Source organism: Leptonotus elevatus, chromosome 13, assembly GCF_054856555.1.
Source record: "Leptonotus elevatus isolate MCC_2025b chromosome 13, RoL_Lele_1.0, whole genome shotgun sequence".
In the NCBI taxonomy this organism is placed as follows: Eukaryota; Metazoa; Chordata; class Actinopteri; order Syngnathiformes; family Syngnathidae; genus Leptonotus; species Leptonotus elevatus.
The window spans coordinates 1,398,222-1,414,800 of NC_141251.1; the positions used below are offsets into that span (position 1 = coordinate 1,398,222).

General features: G+C 39.2%; 2 protein-coding genes across 8 annotated transcripts; both read right to left on the minus strand.

Moving 5' to 3' along the window:
* Positions 1–352: 352 nt before the first annotated feature.
* ppp1r1c (protein phosphatase 1, regulatory (inhibitor) subunit 1C) lies at positions 353–7,808 on the minus strand. 5 transcript variants are annotated; one of them, XR_015096774.1, is made up of 6 exons: positions 6,786–7,808; positions 5,284–5,335; positions 3,938–4,117; positions 2,008–2,181; positions 1,575–1,759; positions 353–459 (listed from the first exon to the last, which is right to left on the minus strand). XR_015096774.1 is itself a non-coding variant. In XM_086092175.1 (6 exons), exons 1-6 carry the CDS (start codon positions 6,864–6,866, stop codon positions 401–403), a joined length of 459 nt encoding a protein of 152 aa, XP_085948301.1. In that variant the 5' UTR covers positions 6,867–7,808; the 3' UTR covers positions 353–400. The 5 variants fall into 5 exon arrangements, 4 of the variants coding, with proteins under 4 accessions (XP_085948301.1, XP_085948299.1, XP_085948302.1 ...); XM_086092175.1 differs by lacking the exon at positions 1,575–1,759 and having other exon boundaries at positions 3,938–3,992; positions 4,080–4,117; XM_086092176.1 differs by lacking the exon at positions 353–459 and having other exon boundaries at positions 1,404–1,759; positions 3,938–3,992; positions 4,080–4,117; positions 6,786–6,962.
* A 570-nt stretch (positions 7,809–8,378) lies between these two features.
* plekha3 (pleckstrin homology domain containing, family A (phosphoinositide binding specific) member 3) lies at positions 8,379–16,363 on the minus strand. Of its 3 annotated transcripts, XM_086092169.1 has the most exons (10): positions 15,826–16,363; positions 14,972–15,088; positions 14,753–14,902; positions 14,023–14,144; positions 13,815–13,919; positions 13,615–13,658; positions 13,418–13,506; positions 12,777–12,900; positions 10,057–11,595; positions 8,379–8,492 (listed from the first exon to the last, which is right to left on the minus strand). In XM_086092169.1, the coding sequence occupies exons 1-8, from the start codon at positions 15,863–15,865 to the stop codon at positions 12,791–12,793; spliced, it is 777 nt and encodes a 258-aa protein (XP_085948295.1). In that variant the 5' UTR covers positions 15,866–16,363; the 3' UTR covers positions 8,379–8,492; positions 10,057–11,595; positions 12,777–12,790. The 3 variants fall into 3 exon arrangements, with proteins under 3 accessions (XP_085948295.1, XP_085948294.1, XP_085948296.1); XM_086092168.1 differs by having other exon boundaries at positions 10,057–12,900; positions 15,826–16,362; XM_086092170.1 differs by lacking the exon at positions 8,379–8,492 and having other exon boundaries at positions 10,056–10,100; positions 10,178–12,900; positions 15,826–16,362.
* Between the last annotated feature and the right edge of the window lie 216 nt (positions 16,364–16,579).

The following is a 16,579-nucleotide window of genomic DNA, read 5'->3' on the forward strand; positions in this document are numbered from 1 at the left end:
TACGTGGATTGTCACGTGACAAACCCTGGGAAGCAGGTTAGCAGTCTTCCCGTATGCGCCGAATATTAATGGCATAAAAATAAATGTGTGTGTGGGGGGGAAACCAGATGAGGGCTGACTCTCTCTATATATATAAAAATAATAATAATAATAATAATACGTAATATTGGCAAATAAAATAATCATAGATTCCCCAGTGTCGTGTTGTAAAATGTATTGTGAACGTCACCAGTGAGATAAACAACCAAAATGAAAGTATTGTCTTTTTATTTAGAACTTTTGACAACTTGAGATCTTTCGGTCATTTTGCAGTATCGTCGGGGTGCTGTTGCCCCCCCCCCCCCCCCCCCCTTGTATGTATGATTCTAAATAATCGGAAACAATCCCTCCAAAAAAGCCATTATTCATTCTGATGCTTGATGTTCTCTTCTTCTTCTGGTACGGAAGATTCAAGCTTGCCTGCAAAAACAAACAGCTCATTAGTTCGCATAATAAAAACTCATTTTAGATTTTGCCAATAAAACAAGAAAACAACAGTCAACAAACAGGGGATCAGTCACAAAATTGCCATTGTCAGAAAATCATGTATTTATTTTTACATGTGTGCCTTGGCTTAACAGTTCATTTATTCTGTGACAACGCTTGTAACTCAAAACACTCCTATCTAAAATCATCTTTCCGCATTGAAGTAAATGGAAATGCCATTAATCTGTTCCAGCCACCCAAAACCACCAACATGTTTTGTAATAAAATTAAAAAAATCTATTGTAAAAAATGAAAAATAATTGCACGTGTTGTGCTTCATGGGTTCATGCTTCAAAATAGATTAAAATGTATTTTCAAAAATGAAAAGAATGACACTTCAAGCTTCAATGCCCATTGACAGTGATGCTCCTGTTGGTGTGCGCCTTGGCCACCAGGGGTCAGTAGAATACTTACATAAAAATGCATAAAGAAGGCAGTGACAGCTCGTCTAACCAGTAAGCTGCAATAATATTGGAATTATTTTCATACATCAAATCTACCAAATGAAAGAATAGACTCTCTTCTCTTATCAAGAATAACGATTTTGATTCTGCTTGTTTCTTTTCTTTAATAATCAGAAGCAGAACACGAGTATTAAGAAATGCGATTGTTTTGGGAGGAAAATGCACGTTTTGTAAAAACGTATCAAGCAAAACAGTAACTTTGATGCTAATCTTTCTGCTTTCGTGACACCTTCGGACATTTGAACAGTGATTTCAATCTATAAAGCAGTTAAAACATTTCAATCAGGCTTTTTGATTTTTTGCAAAAGAATCATCTCTTTGCTGACACGCATGTGTTGTATCATGATTTAATAGCTGTGTTACGTTTTCTTACCCCCCGGTAACCCCCCCCCCCCCCCTCATAAAGCCTTCCAGAGGATGCAAAATGAGTATAAAAGACATTAGACTTGACATGGCTTGAAGACATTTCATTCCATAAGCTTCTTACACAGCCAAAATATTAATAATGAATGAGATATGTTCCACTTGTCATATAGTAACAGATGTTTATTCACAGCCATGTCGTGTGCATTAATGCCAGCTTACATGAGATTGTACATTGTTCTCGCTGTTGCTGTTGTTGGCAAGCAGTTAATGCAGCAGCATGGACGTGAGGAAGAGGAGGAGGATGAAGAGGAGAGTAAGGAAGAGGAAGTGCAGCAGCGGCGGCGGCGGCGGCGGCGGCTACCGAGAGACCGAGTCAGGACTGGAAGCTTCTTTTTGGGACACATCTGAGGAAATCGAAGAGGAAAGGAAGAAAAGGACAGAGCCGGGAGATGCGCAAGAAACGGAAAAATTAGTTCCATTCAAGCTCACCATATGATGTCAAACACTCCTACTACAAATACACTCAAGTACTGGAACGCATGCTTGGATTAATTACAACAAATAATGTTCCAAATTCAATTCCGGAGTCTCAACAAGATTCAAGATGTGTTTGAAAATGTGCCGTAAAAAAAATCAATAAATAATCATTTACCGCCTGAACTGTTGCTCTGTGCCACGCCTCTCCCGTGATTGGCTAAAAGGCCCGCCTGGTTCCCATTGGCTTCTTCCGGCCCGTTCTGATTGGTCCACGGGAAGGAGCTGGCATAGAGCTGCGCTGTGATTGGACTCAACTGACTGTCCGGTTGCTCCGCCCCCACGTGAAGCTCTGAGGACGACAACCGCTCCACACCATCTCAATTCCATTCAATTAAGTGACATTCAATTAATTTTTTTTTTTTTCTTTTTAAGAATAAAAAATAAAAATAAAAATAAAATAAAAAAAGTGACATTCAATTAATGATGCTTGAACAAAATTCGATTTGCAGCAAAACAGATGCAATTACTTTTGCATCAAATGGAAGTTAAAACATGCAATTACATGAGAATGGGCATTCATTTTTTTTTTAATTAATTTTAAATACAAAACACTAAGGATGGGTGAGTACCGATACCAGTTATTGGTATGAGTCTTACTTCAAAGTATCGGTACTCCTGACGATTTTATGATCAAGTTCTAGAAATGAGGAATTGAAAGAATAGAAAATTGCCAATAATTTCAGGCAATGTTAATGAAAAAATGCTAGATTGGGATATAGAGGTCTTGGTATCAGTACTTGGTATCGGTGACTACTCAAAAGTTGAGTATTTGTACTGGTATCGGTATGAAAAAAAGTGGTACCAAACATCCCTACAAAATGCATACGGTACAACTTGCATTAAAATGTAATGAAATTAAATTTAAGTGTGGAAATTCAATTGAATACAATTTTAATGAAAACTCAATTAATTTGCATAAAAATCTAATTAAAACATACAACAACATTTAATTAAATGACACTGAATAGGATTAAAATGTGCATTAGCAAAAAACACAAAAATGAATAAAATTTGCAAAGATAATAAATAAATACAATTTGCATCAAATTAAATTAAATTACTATATTAAATGTATTATTAATTATTAATTTTATTATATTAAATTTGGATTAAACCGAATTAAAACATGCATGTAAGTAAATGTAAAATAAAATAAAAAATACATTAAATTGAATTAAATCCGCAGAGAAAAACATAGTAAAATGTAATTATATTTAACTGGTCATCTAAATAAATTAATTTGAACGTCTGCCTCAAAATTAAATAACATAACATTGGCAAGAGAAAAAAACATGCAACTATATTAAATTATTCAAATACGCTAGAGCAAAAAAAAACTTGCATCGACTGACAACTCATTCTTTCATTGAGCCAAATTTGCTCTTCGCTGCAATATTTTGCTCTTATTCTGCACAACACAAATCCTGCTGCTCCGCTTTTAATGCTAACGCTGCTTGTGCGCTATTAGGAGCTGGCACACGCAAACGCACGCGCACGCGCACCCTTACTGGATCAATAGTAGAAAAGCTTTTAAGGTCTTCACTTCCTGTCTGGCTGCGCACTAACTTTTGTTGTTGTTGTTGTTTTTCACAAGAACGACAATGAGGGTGCGCGTTCACAAACAAGACAACATGGAGGTCGTGAAAGGCGAAGCGGAAACAGCAGGCAGCGCGCACGCCACATGGGCAACAGGCGATGACATCACAGGAGGGCCGCCAAACTTGTTTTTGGCCTGCGCCAAATTGCAATTTGCCTCCCCCCTTGGGGGACGATTATGACGCCGAGAGCACATCAGTGGCTGATCGCTCGGGCTGGAGCAGAAATGAAGCCGTTGCAAATGTTGTCTTGGGGAAAATGCAACATCACGTGAGTCGTCTTTGGTTGACAATGCACTCGTCAGGCCCGAGCTGCGTTCACACCCGCCTACCAGATTCGAACCGTAAACTTGAAAAGTGCGAGGCAGACGCGCTAACCACTTGGCTCAACGTGCCGTCTCGCGTTGACGGCGTTTTCCCGAATCGGTGCCAAGCTCAAATTTTGTTTACCTTTCATAGTGGGCGGGGCCAAGGTGCTCTGCTTCCTCTGAGCGCCATCTAAAGACTGGCAAGGGCATAAAAACGCACAGCTTACGACACGTGGCACCGTGTGTGCGTGTGCGTGTGCGTGTGCGTGTGCGTGTGTATAAACCTGGGAGCCTCCGCCGGCATTGTTCTGATCTGCAGCTTCTGCACAAGACACAAAAGGGCAACAAGAGTTTTTCATTAAAATCCTTTTTAGAAATACACCAAGGCAAATAAGTTCAAAACTTTTTTCTTTTTGTCCCACAACCTGCACAAGTCAGTAGAAAAAAAATGAAATCTGTTAGAGAAAGCAAGTAAAATTAAACAGAGAGTGGTTGCATAAGTGTGTACACCCTCATCATTGGTGATGGATTCAAACTCACAATGAATGGGAGTTAGCACACACCTGCCCCCATTTCAAATGTTGGCCCCGCCCCATCTTGGCCCCCTGCTCACCATGCATACCACCACCCACATTCTCTTTTCCGACACTTTTATTCACCTTTTCGTTCCCAAAGTTTTTTTTTTACTTGTCTTAATAGCTGCACCCTTTTTTTTGTGTGCCTGTTGTGAACCTTTTATTCTCCAATTTAAATTTTATTCTTTGGCGACTACAGATGGAAATAAGAACAATGAAGCCATCCAATAGCCATGAAGCCATTTAATGTTATTCCCAATTATCCTTTTAAATAACAAAAAAAAAAAATGCAAATGACATCATAGCTCGTTGTCGATGTATTTATTTGTATTTTTCTGTAACCGAGCCGTCTGCTGCCAGATTTGTATAGGTTAAATGTCACATGAATGGTGGAAAACGTTTTCCCGGTTTTGGTCTTTATCTGTCCCACAAAAACCTGCTGTTTCAACAGGGGTGTGTAGACTTTTTCTGTCCATTTTATATACGAGACACTACAACATACAACCGTGAACTCCGCCGGTGTACACTTGATGTTCGGCTGCTTTGCAAGAGCAAACTTGCCAAGCTGAGCTCATGAAATGGAACACAGCCCACCGCTCCATCAGCCTACTCATACGCACGCGCGCACGCACGCACGCGCGCACGCACGCACGCGCGCGCGCGCGCGCTCAGCATCCATCAGTCCAGTCTTCACGCTGACTGACATCACTTCCCAAATGCTGCAACTCAAATCTAATAAAGGTTCCATTATAGCCCCGCTACGCGCCCCTCCCCCTCGCGCACCCCCCCCCCCCTCGCTCCCACCACCTCTGGTCCTGCTCAAAATTCAAAAGGTTCTTTATTGATACAAATAGTGTTGCCAAAGCGCAAATGACCTGTACTGAGGTGATTTGTGCGTTTGTGCGTGTGTTACCTGGTTGTCTGTATATTTGCAGAGTTGCAGGCGTCGGTCGTCTGCGACGTATCTGAACAAAAACATGGAAAAATAACAAATGTTACCTGCACTATAAAACACAAAGTGACTCAAATCGACACATACTCCATATTAATATTCAGAGGAAAGTTGTGAGCTATAAGTACGTGTTTATTGAAATGATTCACGACATGACAACTTGACAAAAGTCCACATGGCTGCACAGGAAGTTGTAGAAGGCCAACAGGAAGAGGGAGAAAAAAAAAAAAGATCTTTCAAGCCATTAAAAGCTTACAAGTCTAACGTGTGTGCGTGCGTGTTCGCCACCGATTCCTATTTCCATCGTTTAAACATTGCATGGGAAAAACGTCTGCCCGACGACAACAGCAGCAGTCATTCATTGGTTGTTTGATTCTGCTTAACTTTAAATATTTTCCAGTTGGAAAAAATTAATAAGGGAATCATCTATTATGATTTTTTTTTTTAAATCATATATATCCGCTAATATATTTATATCTACAGCATTTCAATATATATCAATATACAATTAATGACATCTCTAAATTTAATGTGGATATTATTTAGATTGGCAATGAAAACGGTGTTGCTGCGAATCACATTAATATACTTATATTTAACTGCATTTATATAGTTTCATATTTTACATATAGAACTTCGTATAATATTCACTTGTGCATTGTACATTTTAAATGAGATATTTTTAATTTTAGAATAGCTTTTTTTATTACATTAAATTAAATTTACTTTTTAATGACATGTTATACGGTATAAACATTTTAAAGTTTTTGCTCATTTTGATTCATATTTTTAACTTCCTTACCAAAAGAGAAACATGAAGTAAGCCAACTGTGTTACAATTCATATTTTTGTGTTGATATTGACGTGTATTTTGATGCAATAAAACCAATTAGGATCCAGATTCATATTTGGTTAAGACACCTATAATCACTGTTTAGAAAAATATTACTGCGCTGTTTAAAAGATCACTAAATCACAAAATAATATACTGGACACACATAGATGATATGCATCCATTATTTTGTGCATGTGCTTACGGAACCATTTATAAAAGTGTAAGCGTGATATGGAAATCATTTTGAACGGATTGAAACATGTCCTGCCCTAAAAGCAAATAAGAACACAAACTGAAATGTTGGTTTACATTTAGGACAGAGACAACATTTTGTTCAGCTTCGCACATGACGTGATGATGTCATTTTCACATCATCATCATCATCATCAACCAGTTGGAAGCAGTTTGGAAAACGCACGTTGCACAACTTCACTGTCCACATGTCCATTTTGAAAATTAGAAATCGGACACTTTTTTCCCCTTTTCTTTTAATCTGGTGTTATTTGATAGTGAAGAGGCAGAAATGATATTTTGGTGAGTGACACAAACACACGCACACACACACGCGCGCGCAGACATTCCAGAGAGAGGAGAAGAGACCCCATTGATGGCGGCCTGGCCCACTCACGTGTTCGGCGGCCTGCGGGTCCAAGTGTCCCTGCAGCGGCGGGACGTCAAACTGGATCTTCTTGGGACTGCCGGGCTCCATCGCAGTCCGACGCTCGTGCAAACAAACAAAGAAAGACACAGAGAGAGAGAGAGAGAGAGAGAGTGTGTGTGTGTGTGGTGAAGAGGGAGTGGTCTGGGCCGCGGTCCATTACCAAACCCAGCGTGCAGGAAGACTAATTGACTCAAGTGCAGTCAAAGCAGCTTTTATATTTACAAAAATGGGACTCCTACCGGATGTCGATTTTTTTTTTTTTTTTTTTTTACAGACATTTTTGACTTGATTTGATGCAATTATGATTTGAAACGAGGGTTATGGTTTCAACGCAAAGCTTTTAAGAGCTGTGGTTAGGGTTTCAAATAGGTACGGTAGGTAGATACTTTACTCATGAGGGAAGTTAAAAATAAGGTATTTAATTTTAAATGCTAAAAGTTGAGTGAATTTAGTATTTCAGGCCGAGGTTCGGATTTCAAATCAGGAAGGGTTGGGTTTCAAATGTGCAAAATTAGAGCCAAAGGTAAGGATTCAAATTTGGGCTTCAAGGAAGGGTAACGTTTTCAAAAAGGCAGGGATAGGGTTTCAAATAAGCATTAAGGTTCGAATCCAGTGTTGAACATGTGTTGGCTTCCAAGTTTCAACAACAGGGAAGAATCAACACAAAACGTCAAAATGTTTTCATGTGCAGCAAAAAGGCCCAAACGCAGTTTGACAAACAAAAACAATCAACAATCAAAACTTAATGACAACTTTGTTTGTTTGCTTTTGAGAGGGAAGAAGAAAAACACTCACAATGTATTCATTCATTCTATTAATTTATCGAATCATTTACAAAGTAAGCAATCATTTTCAACAGATACTGTTTGTGCAATTTCTTTCCAATCATGATCAAGAAGCTTGCTTGCTTGTTTGTTTGTGGGTTTGGAAGAATTTGGGAAGAGCACATGCGACATTATGGCAAACGTGCCTTGTGTTGCCTGGTATCGCCACTTTATGGCTCTGGGTCTTGACTGGCGCCCCCCGCAGGCAAAGGCTGGACTTGAGTTGGGGCGAATGCGCCATCTGAGGGAGGCCAAATGAAAACGCTTTCAACTGAACGGCACAGCAGTGGATTTTTTTTTACTTTTTTTAAAAACAAAATTGGGAACACTGGGATTTTTTTTTTTATATGTTAATTTGGTATTTTTCCCCAATACTTTTTGACATACATGTAAAAAAACAAAAAACAAAAATCTAAATTAGTTTTTACATTTTTGAAAATGCTTAAAATCTTTTCTTAGTGGTTTTAGTGGTTTTATCATTATAATTTTTGGGCTATTTTCCTTTCGGATTTTTTTTTCTTCCCCCCCAGGCGTTTTCATTTGTGTGCAGATTGGGTAGCATGTGCATTTTGGGTAAGCACACTCTGGCGCAACAGTTACCTTCCAGCCGGGTCGTGGTGTCTCCCGTCTCGCTCTGCCGCTCACCACCTCGTCTTTCGTGCTCATCGGCTCCCCCCGCAGGCGGGTCCCATTCCGGTTGACGCGCATCATCATCATCATCATCATCATCTTCGCTGGAGGACGACTGGTCGCCTTCCTCCAAGGATCCTGCCAACTTGACGGCATTTTTGCGCTGCTTGTAACAACCCGCGCAGCGAGACAGAACCAGCAACTCTGGAGCGCACCACCCCTGGAACGTACACAACTATAAGAACCTCCATTTGTCAGTTGCACCTCCAACTTGAGATCAGTGAGCTTGAAAAGCAGCAGTGGTGGGCAAAAAGCGCCACGTTTGCCACATTTCACAGCAAAAAAACAACATCTGAAGTGTGAATATTACATTTCATTTTTGATTGTATTTATGTGTTCATCCGGCATCCACCATGTGTAGAGGTCATCCTCGTTGGGGTCGCGGGAGTGTACACGAAGGAATGGTTGTCAGCCAATTGTAGCATTGATCATTTGCTTGATTAGAACAAATAAGCCAATTATTGATTCAAATACTTACAAACGTGCTCATGAATAACAATTTATTTGAATGATTAACAATTTATTTAAATGATTAACACATTTAAGTTTAATCCATAATGTATTTATGTAAATTACCTAAGCAAATATTGAATCAAATGAATAAAACATGTAAAATAGTTCATTTTAATAATATTCTCATTATTAGTATTATTTCATAAAATGAATACAAATGTGTTGTGCGTGCAGAAGAGTTTAGTTTGATGACAAAATAAAAACGTTTTCATTGTCACATGTAGTTTTTAATAAACCAATCATTAAATATTATCTGTTAAATCTGTCCTCACGTGTTGTCATATTTACAGTGTAGTGAGAAAGTGTGAAAAGTTTTACACATTTATTTAAAATAATAATAATGTATCATTTTTAAATGACGTCATTTAAAAAAGGTTTTATGATGGCCAAAATTTGACACTTGAAGTTCAGCAGAAAATTGGCTGAACTCAAGTGATTCTCAATTAACAAAAATTAAAGAAGTACAACACAATACATTTGCATTCGAACTTGAACTGTTTTTTGAAGCACTTTTTTCTTTCCTCTATTTTTAAGCGCTATGTCCAAACTTGTTAGAGTGGCTTCCAATAACTTGAATTAGCGGTACTGGTACACGCACACAAGACTAAAACCTGTCTCGTTTGACTCAAATTAAAGAAAGTTTTAGTCATCTGATTGTATTTTAGTTTTAATCCAATTTTAGTCGACTGAATTGTCAATTTAGTCGATATGTTCCTTCAGCATACATTTCAACTTTTATACAGAAAATTACAACACACCTATTTTTGTAACTGTAGTTTAACACACAAGATACATTTAATGCAACAGTGTCCTTATTGTTTCAATGAAACATGTTGAAAATGACAATAATACAACTTAGTTTTCACCTGAACAAAAAAATTGATTAATCTTACAGGTGCACAACAAATGAATGGTTCTTTTCTCAAACCCGCGTTTCATTCCTTTTGATTGAATTGTGTGAATTTTCGTCACTGTGTTGTTTTCATTTCCGTTTTAGTCATTGATGAAATTGTCAGTCAATTGTAGTTATCATTATTGTCTCAAAGAATGGCTTCTATTTTAGTTTTCGTTTTCCCATCTGAATTTTTTTTTCTTCCCGTCGACAAAATGATCACCGTTTTGGACGAACACTTCAGCCTACTGGATTTGAATGTTGTTGGTACTTGCTGTCAAAAGCTTCTGTTGTAGCAAAAGCGACGTGCTGATGTTACCTTGAGCGCCTTCGGACTTGCTGCGACTTGCTCCTCGGTTCCTCCTGCGCAAAACAAAAAAAAAGCGCCAGAGTTTGACACGTGTCGAAGTGGACGGCGAGGCGAACAAATGAAAACTGACCGTTGAGCGCTTGTGCCGTTCTCACCGCCGCGTCCATCTCTCTTGAGCACATGCGGGGCCGCCCGCTTTCAAACACGCCTTTTAAACACGCTGAGCGGACACAATGTTTGCTTACACATCAGCATCCTCTTGTTCAGCTTTTGCTCAAGTGAAGGGAAAACGTGTTGATCTCAAGGCCTGGAGGCCAAAACATCATATTGCGTGCAAAGAAAGTCAACTTCATGTTTCTTGGATTTGTTTCTTCAGTTTGGAAAAAACCAGGAGCAAAATTCAAAGTTTTCTCCAATTTCAACACATCACAGATAACAACAGTTGTACTGTCATCCTCCTCTCCCCATTTGGGGTTAATGACCTCGATCTCCCCCACAACTAACGGAATCCGCCGTAGAGAAATACCCCATTTAAATACCAAGAATTTTTTTTTATGGCATTTACGGCAATCGTAACACTTTTGGTGTATAAAATGTAACACAATGAGAAAACATTGTGAACAAAGACTTCTTTTTCTGATGCAGATGATGATTCGCCGATGTGTCAGATTGCCGCAATATACTGCCAACTACTGCAGACAACTTACGCCGTGTCATATTTGTTAACATTGCTCGCCCGTGCACGCTCTTCTATAGCAACTTCCCTGACGGATCTATTTTACATCTTAAAAGTGATACAGCAGTACAACATACTGTAAGCGGCGCCTCAAAATCCTATACAGGTTCACACAGTTCACGTTGCACCTTTTTTTTTGCAATGGTCCGGGGCCCACGTCGGGTTCAAACACATCGCGTGTCAGCCAGCGCACATCTCGACCTGCCAAACTGGCACCGCAATTCATTCATTTAACACTGGAAAAAAAAAAAAAAACGTTCTTCAAAGCTCCTTTGAAAGTTCAATATTGACAATCCGGACCCTCAAGTCAAATAATTAATTTAAAGTTGTTCCACATGTAAATTAAACATTTCAAAAGTGATGTGTGCGTGTACTGTACTTGTTTTAAGTTCACATGAACTGACATTAGATTCAATTAAATTTAAAGATTTGATAGATTTGTCTTTTTTTTTTACAAAAAAATTATTGACGCAATGGAGAAGTTGGCAAGAGGCTAACAAATGTCTTTTTTTAAAGAATGGGGAAAAAAAAAAATTGAATTGGGGAAAAAAAAAACAATCTAAGAATTAGTGTTTTTCATTTCATTTCTTATGTTACATTTCAATATATCTGAAAGAAAACATAAGGTCCACACCTGTGTGTTTTTTGTGTATGTGTGTGTGTTCAACTGACCTCGTGAGCGAGCGTTTGTGCTCACGTCCTGTTCAATGGGCGAGCTCGGGCCACATCCGGCACAAATGCATTGTGGGTCACGCTTCCTCATCAAAAGACAGAAACAAAACAAAAATCCAAACCACACGTACACACGCCTTCTGTAAACACACACACGCGCGGGCGAGTTGCATCACATTCCATGCGTGTCCTTCAATTACTTTTGCTGTAGTGTTGTTTAGTGTGTCCCCAAAAAACGTATTCACTTTTTGACTGGCCATTCAATCATATTTCCTTTTAATTTAGCAATTTATTGACATCAATTAAAAATATTTTAACATTATACATGTTACATTGCATTTACGACATTTTACTGACATAAAAGAAAAACATAATGGGTACAGTAATAAGCAGTGAAAGAGTGCGTACATTTTTGGGACACCCTGCATTTTAAGTCATTTGTGTATTAATTACACTAATAATTGAAAGTACAGTCTATTTTGACTCCACTCTGGATATTGTGTTGTATGCATTTTCATACAACTCAAAAATAGCTGCCAAATAAAAACAATGGTAAGACAAACAACCTACTTTACAGACTGTTAGAATGGAACATAATTTATTTTATGAAGCGGTCATCTTTTCAGAACATTCAGAAAAAAACAAAGTGTTTCATGTTTTATTTGAAATCAGATTATTTTTAGGTGCTTCAGTGCATCTTTTTTTTTTTTTTTTAACACCATAAGGTTGAATGCTGAGTCTGTTGCCGCGGCGACAACACAATCCCTCCCAAAATGATTTTCACTGCTTAAGTGCACACGCGATCAGAAAAGAATGAATGAATGCAGTCAGGCTGCTGCCTACAAGTACCATCATGCATTGCAACACGCTCGCATTGGCTCGGCTGGGAATATAATTTGTGACAGCATAGACGGAGAATGAACTGGATGATTTGTTTTTGTTTGGCATTATTCAACTGCTCATTGGCGACTCCCTCATCCCTGCACAGTGTAATAATTTATTATCTTAAATTGTGATGTGAACGTGTAAGTCCACACAATGAAAATCACTGTACAGAAATCATGAGAAAAATAATTGCCAGGAAGGCAGCAGAAACATTGAAGCCGTGACCATCGCAACAAGATGGCGGCAGGTGTTCACATTGTAGTGCGGATGGGAGGGGGGCCATTTTGGTCCCGCTCGCCTCAGCAGGACTTCCAAGTTCCCAGTCCCAGAGGCAAATATAAATAAATGACTTGAAATAAGTCCAAAGTGCTCATTTGCCAACGGACTGACAAAGAAATACATTCATGGCGTCCACATCAAAGTGACGCCTTCCGACCTTTACGTGACCTTTCAGATGGACAGGTCTGTGTCCGTGTCTGTGGGCGTGGTCTTCGGACTTGCCACGCCCCCTCGCTCCTCGGGGATGCACGATGATTCGCCGCTGAGGTTTGGTAGCAAACCTGGAAGGCCGACACAAAGTCACAGTTCAATCACAGTGAAACGATAAGTTAGTGTGTGCTGCTTTCATCAACAACATGGCCGCGAACAGAGAGGAAGTTAGTTCACAAAAGTCACTATATGGTGGTCCCCGACTTAAGAGTTTGGTTGCGGTTGTTATGACCGTTAAAGCAACGGTTAATTGAACACAAATGGAGAAGGAACAGATAGAAAATTCAACAGGCATATATTCTTTATCCTCTGGAGAGAAAAAACGATTAATATTACTGCAAAAAAAGACTACTGTGAAATCTGATGCAAGCTGCTGCAGGGAATAAAATGCTGTGCAAGCTTATTTGCTTTGAGAACGAAAGCAAATCCAAGACGGAAAAAGAAAAGAAAGCAAAACTTGTTTTCAATAACATTGTTGTCATTTGCTCTTTCTGTTTGTGAACGAGGAAAAAAATGATCATAATTGCAGCAAATCTGATTTTGGCGATTTCTTATTCATGTGAAGTGCCAGTACAAACGCGCTGTCACCTTTATACGTTGACTCCGTGTCATAAACAGAACTGTCGGAGCTGGCCCGGTCCCGCCGTGGCTTGGATCTCTCCCTCAGCGTGCCGCACCTGAGCAGCGCACGCAGAAGAAATACAAAGATGGAACATTGACACGGAAACTTACATCAAGTGGAAATCTACGGTCAAGTGTGAGTGTGCGTTTGCGTTTGGACTCACCTGTCCAAAGTGGACGTGCCGGGGTGACTGACCGATCTTCTCATCTGGACACAAAAAACATGGAAGATTCCATACATTACATTAAAATCTGTACATTGTCTTTGTATGAATCATATGTATACTGAAAGTGCAGTGTGTATATATATATATATATATATATATATATATATATATATATGTATATTAGGGCAGTGGTTGACCCTTTCAGGAGGTTGCAGGTGCGGCGTGAGGTTGTGCTGCGCTAAGTTCATGCACTCCTCCAGTGTCCTGATGAATGTGGCGCAGGTGGCGCTGAGGAGCGACGCCTGACAATCACATACCAAGTGTTACTATTACACAGATGGCAAACTTGAAACGGGCATGAATGCTGTTTTTTTTTTTCTTTCTTTTTTAAATTGTATTTGAAACCTCTGACGTGGACATGTCCTCAGGGTCTGCGCTGCTCTGTGATTGGATGGTTTGGACCTGCTGGACAAGGAGGTCACAGTAGAGACGAAGCTCAGACATTTTGGTCCTCAGACAGTCTGGACCTACAAAACACACACACAACACACACACACACACACACACACACACACACACACACACACACACACACACACACACACACACACACACACACACACACACACACACACACACACACACACGGACAAATCAGGGCTGGATCAGTAATTCATTTGAATCAATTTGCATTTATTGCTCAGGATGCTGTTTTTTTTTAATAATAAACTTTATTCGTAGTTCAAAACGCACGTTGCAATGCTTTATTGGTTGTTAAATTGTTGAATGTTTAAAATACTATTTTCCTATTTGGTGCCACCTTGTGGCCGTTACAGAAAAGAAACCCGCAACCAGTTGAATCTGCAAATAACTGAGGGTACGAAGGAAAAACAAAATGTAAATTATACGTGTATATTTGTGAATGTTAATGCGGTGAAAACAAATCTGTTAAAGAGCTTGTTAGTATCAAGAAAAATAAAGCCAACATCAGAAGGCAAAAAACGAAAAGACAAAAGCTCGTTTTGAATAACGTCATTGCCATTTGTTTTTAAATAAAGGTGAAACATCGATAAATTAGATTTTTTGAGGGGGGGGGGGGGCAAAAATGGCCAATTTATGTGACCTTTATGTATACCTCTGTGTTTGTGTGCGTCCAAGGTTCCAGCTTTGGATGAGCCGAGCGCCACCAGCCAGCGTTGTCTCTCCGCTGCGTTCACCGCCCTCACGTAAAAGTGTTGCTCGCCGGGAATAATCAGCTCCAAACGCGTAGTGTCCGTCGGATGAACTGGAAAGTGAGCAATGTGCGCCACATCAGGTTAAATTGGTTACACTTTGAAGATACTGACGGACTCACCTTTAATTTCACACACGGACATCTTGATGGAGCCTTTGCTTCCTTTGCCGACGTCGTCCTCACTGTCGTAGTACGAGATGATGCCGTTCTCCAGCACGAACCAGCGCGGCTGCCAGCCTGACACATGCACATTTTTTTTTCTTACATTAAAAATATGAAGACAATGCATTCAAACAGCAATGTCAGTACTGATGAAAGTATAAAGGAAATGTAAATAAACTATGCCTTAACTGCAGTTACCGTTCTTCTCAAATTGCATTATATAGTGTACAATTGTATATCATTTACACACACAAGCTGTCCTTTTTTATAACTTAAGGTGATTTAAGGTGCACGGTGAGAAACTTTATTAATTTCAGTATTGAAGCTGAACTTTGTCCAATTTACTGAGACACACCTGTATATAATTTGTATTTCATTTTATACAGCATACCCCATATATTATTATAATATGTATTTGTTGTTATTCTTTCTTTCTATTTTATCATTAGACAATTTCTTTTGCACTTCCATGTCGCTATACAGTACGTTTGTACACATGTAGGAACATACAAAAAGCATGTTTTTAAACTTTTAATTATTCATATGATGCCTTTACATATAGTGGTCGCTTAATTGCGTGTACTGATATGCATTAATAAATCCCCAGTGTGATATACCTAATTAAGAGCATGACTGATCGTTTTGCGTGTAAATTAAACATTTAGAACACCACCTGAGCACGACCATGTAGTGTCTTGCTTCCAAGTTAGCATTACTATTATTAGGACAATGACAATGAAGCTGACTGACGTGACCTCAAGACACACAAATAAGACATAAATAATAACCCACAAAACAGAAACAAGACTCACCTGTCATGTAGTTCGTCCATTTGTACAGAACGCCCTCCATGCTTGTATTTTGTCCAGTTTAATTGGTCACAGCTGCTAACAGGCTAAAGCTAACTGGCGAGTTTTCTCGCAGCAGCTTAGCGACGAAACACGACAAGTCGGTCAAGAACGTAACTGTCATGTTGAGCTACTCCCCTCTCAGATAAGCCAACATTTGTCGAGCTGGAATGAATGTTCGGGGCATCACGTTGTCCTGTGTGAGCTGGTTTTGGTTTTTTTGCTAACTTGAGGACGAGTCAGCTGCCGGACGGAAGGAAGACAAAAATGTCAACAAAACAAACGCCGCCGACGGAGGCCCGCGAGGGTCGTTTCCACTCCAAAGAAATTACATGCCACTTAATGTATGATTATGGCGTAATTTAAAAGGGCCGTTGTAGTTGAGTAGATGTTACCTAACATGATCGTATTAGGAACTATGCACGTATAAAAAAATTCTTAAATCGGCCCAAAACGACGTAATTCACACGGTAAACCTGTATGTGGCGCTGCCACATGAATGACCGGAAACATACAAGACTTAGCGCATGCGCACTCAGAGTGAAAACGCCAAGGGCCGAAGGCGGTCCATTTAAAAAATAAATAAAAATAATACTTATTCTAAATGGATGACGTCACATTACAAGAGGAAATAAATACACGTGTTTATTTTTATGTAATTTTTATAATTAGTCATTTTGTCTTTATTGCATTAGAACATACATTTGTCATATATATC

What these genes read in the sequence shown, in the direction of transcription:
- ppp1r1c (XM_086092173.1), bottom strand. Translation starts at nt 6,866, where the DNA reads ATGGAGCCCGGCAGTCCCAAGAAGATCCAGTTTGACGTCCCGCCGCTG. An exon ending in ACCCGCAGGCCGCCGAACAC is followed by an intron (nt 5,336 to 6,785) that starts GTGAGTGGGCCA and finishes GTTTTTGTTCAG; the next exon opens with ATACGTCGCAGACGACCGAC. An exon ending in ACAGAGCAACAGTTCAGGCG is followed by an intron (nt 460 to 2,007) that starts GTAAATGATTAT and finishes TTGTTTTTGCAG; the next exon opens with GCAAGCTTGAATCTTCCGTA.
- plekha3 (XM_086092169.1), bottom strand. Translation starts at nt 15,865, where the DNA reads ATGGAGGGCGTTCTGTACAAATGGACGAACTACATGACAG. An exon ending in GTCCGTGTGTGAAATTAAAG is followed by an intron (nt 14,903 to 14,971) that starts GTGAGTCCGTCA and finishes CTCACTTTCCAG; the next exon opens with TTCATCCGACGGACACTACG. An exon ending in AGGACATGTCCACGTCAGAG is followed by an intron (nt 13,920 to 14,022) that starts GTTTCAAATACA and finishes TGTGATTGTCAG; the next exon opens with GCGTCGCTCCTCAGCGCCAC.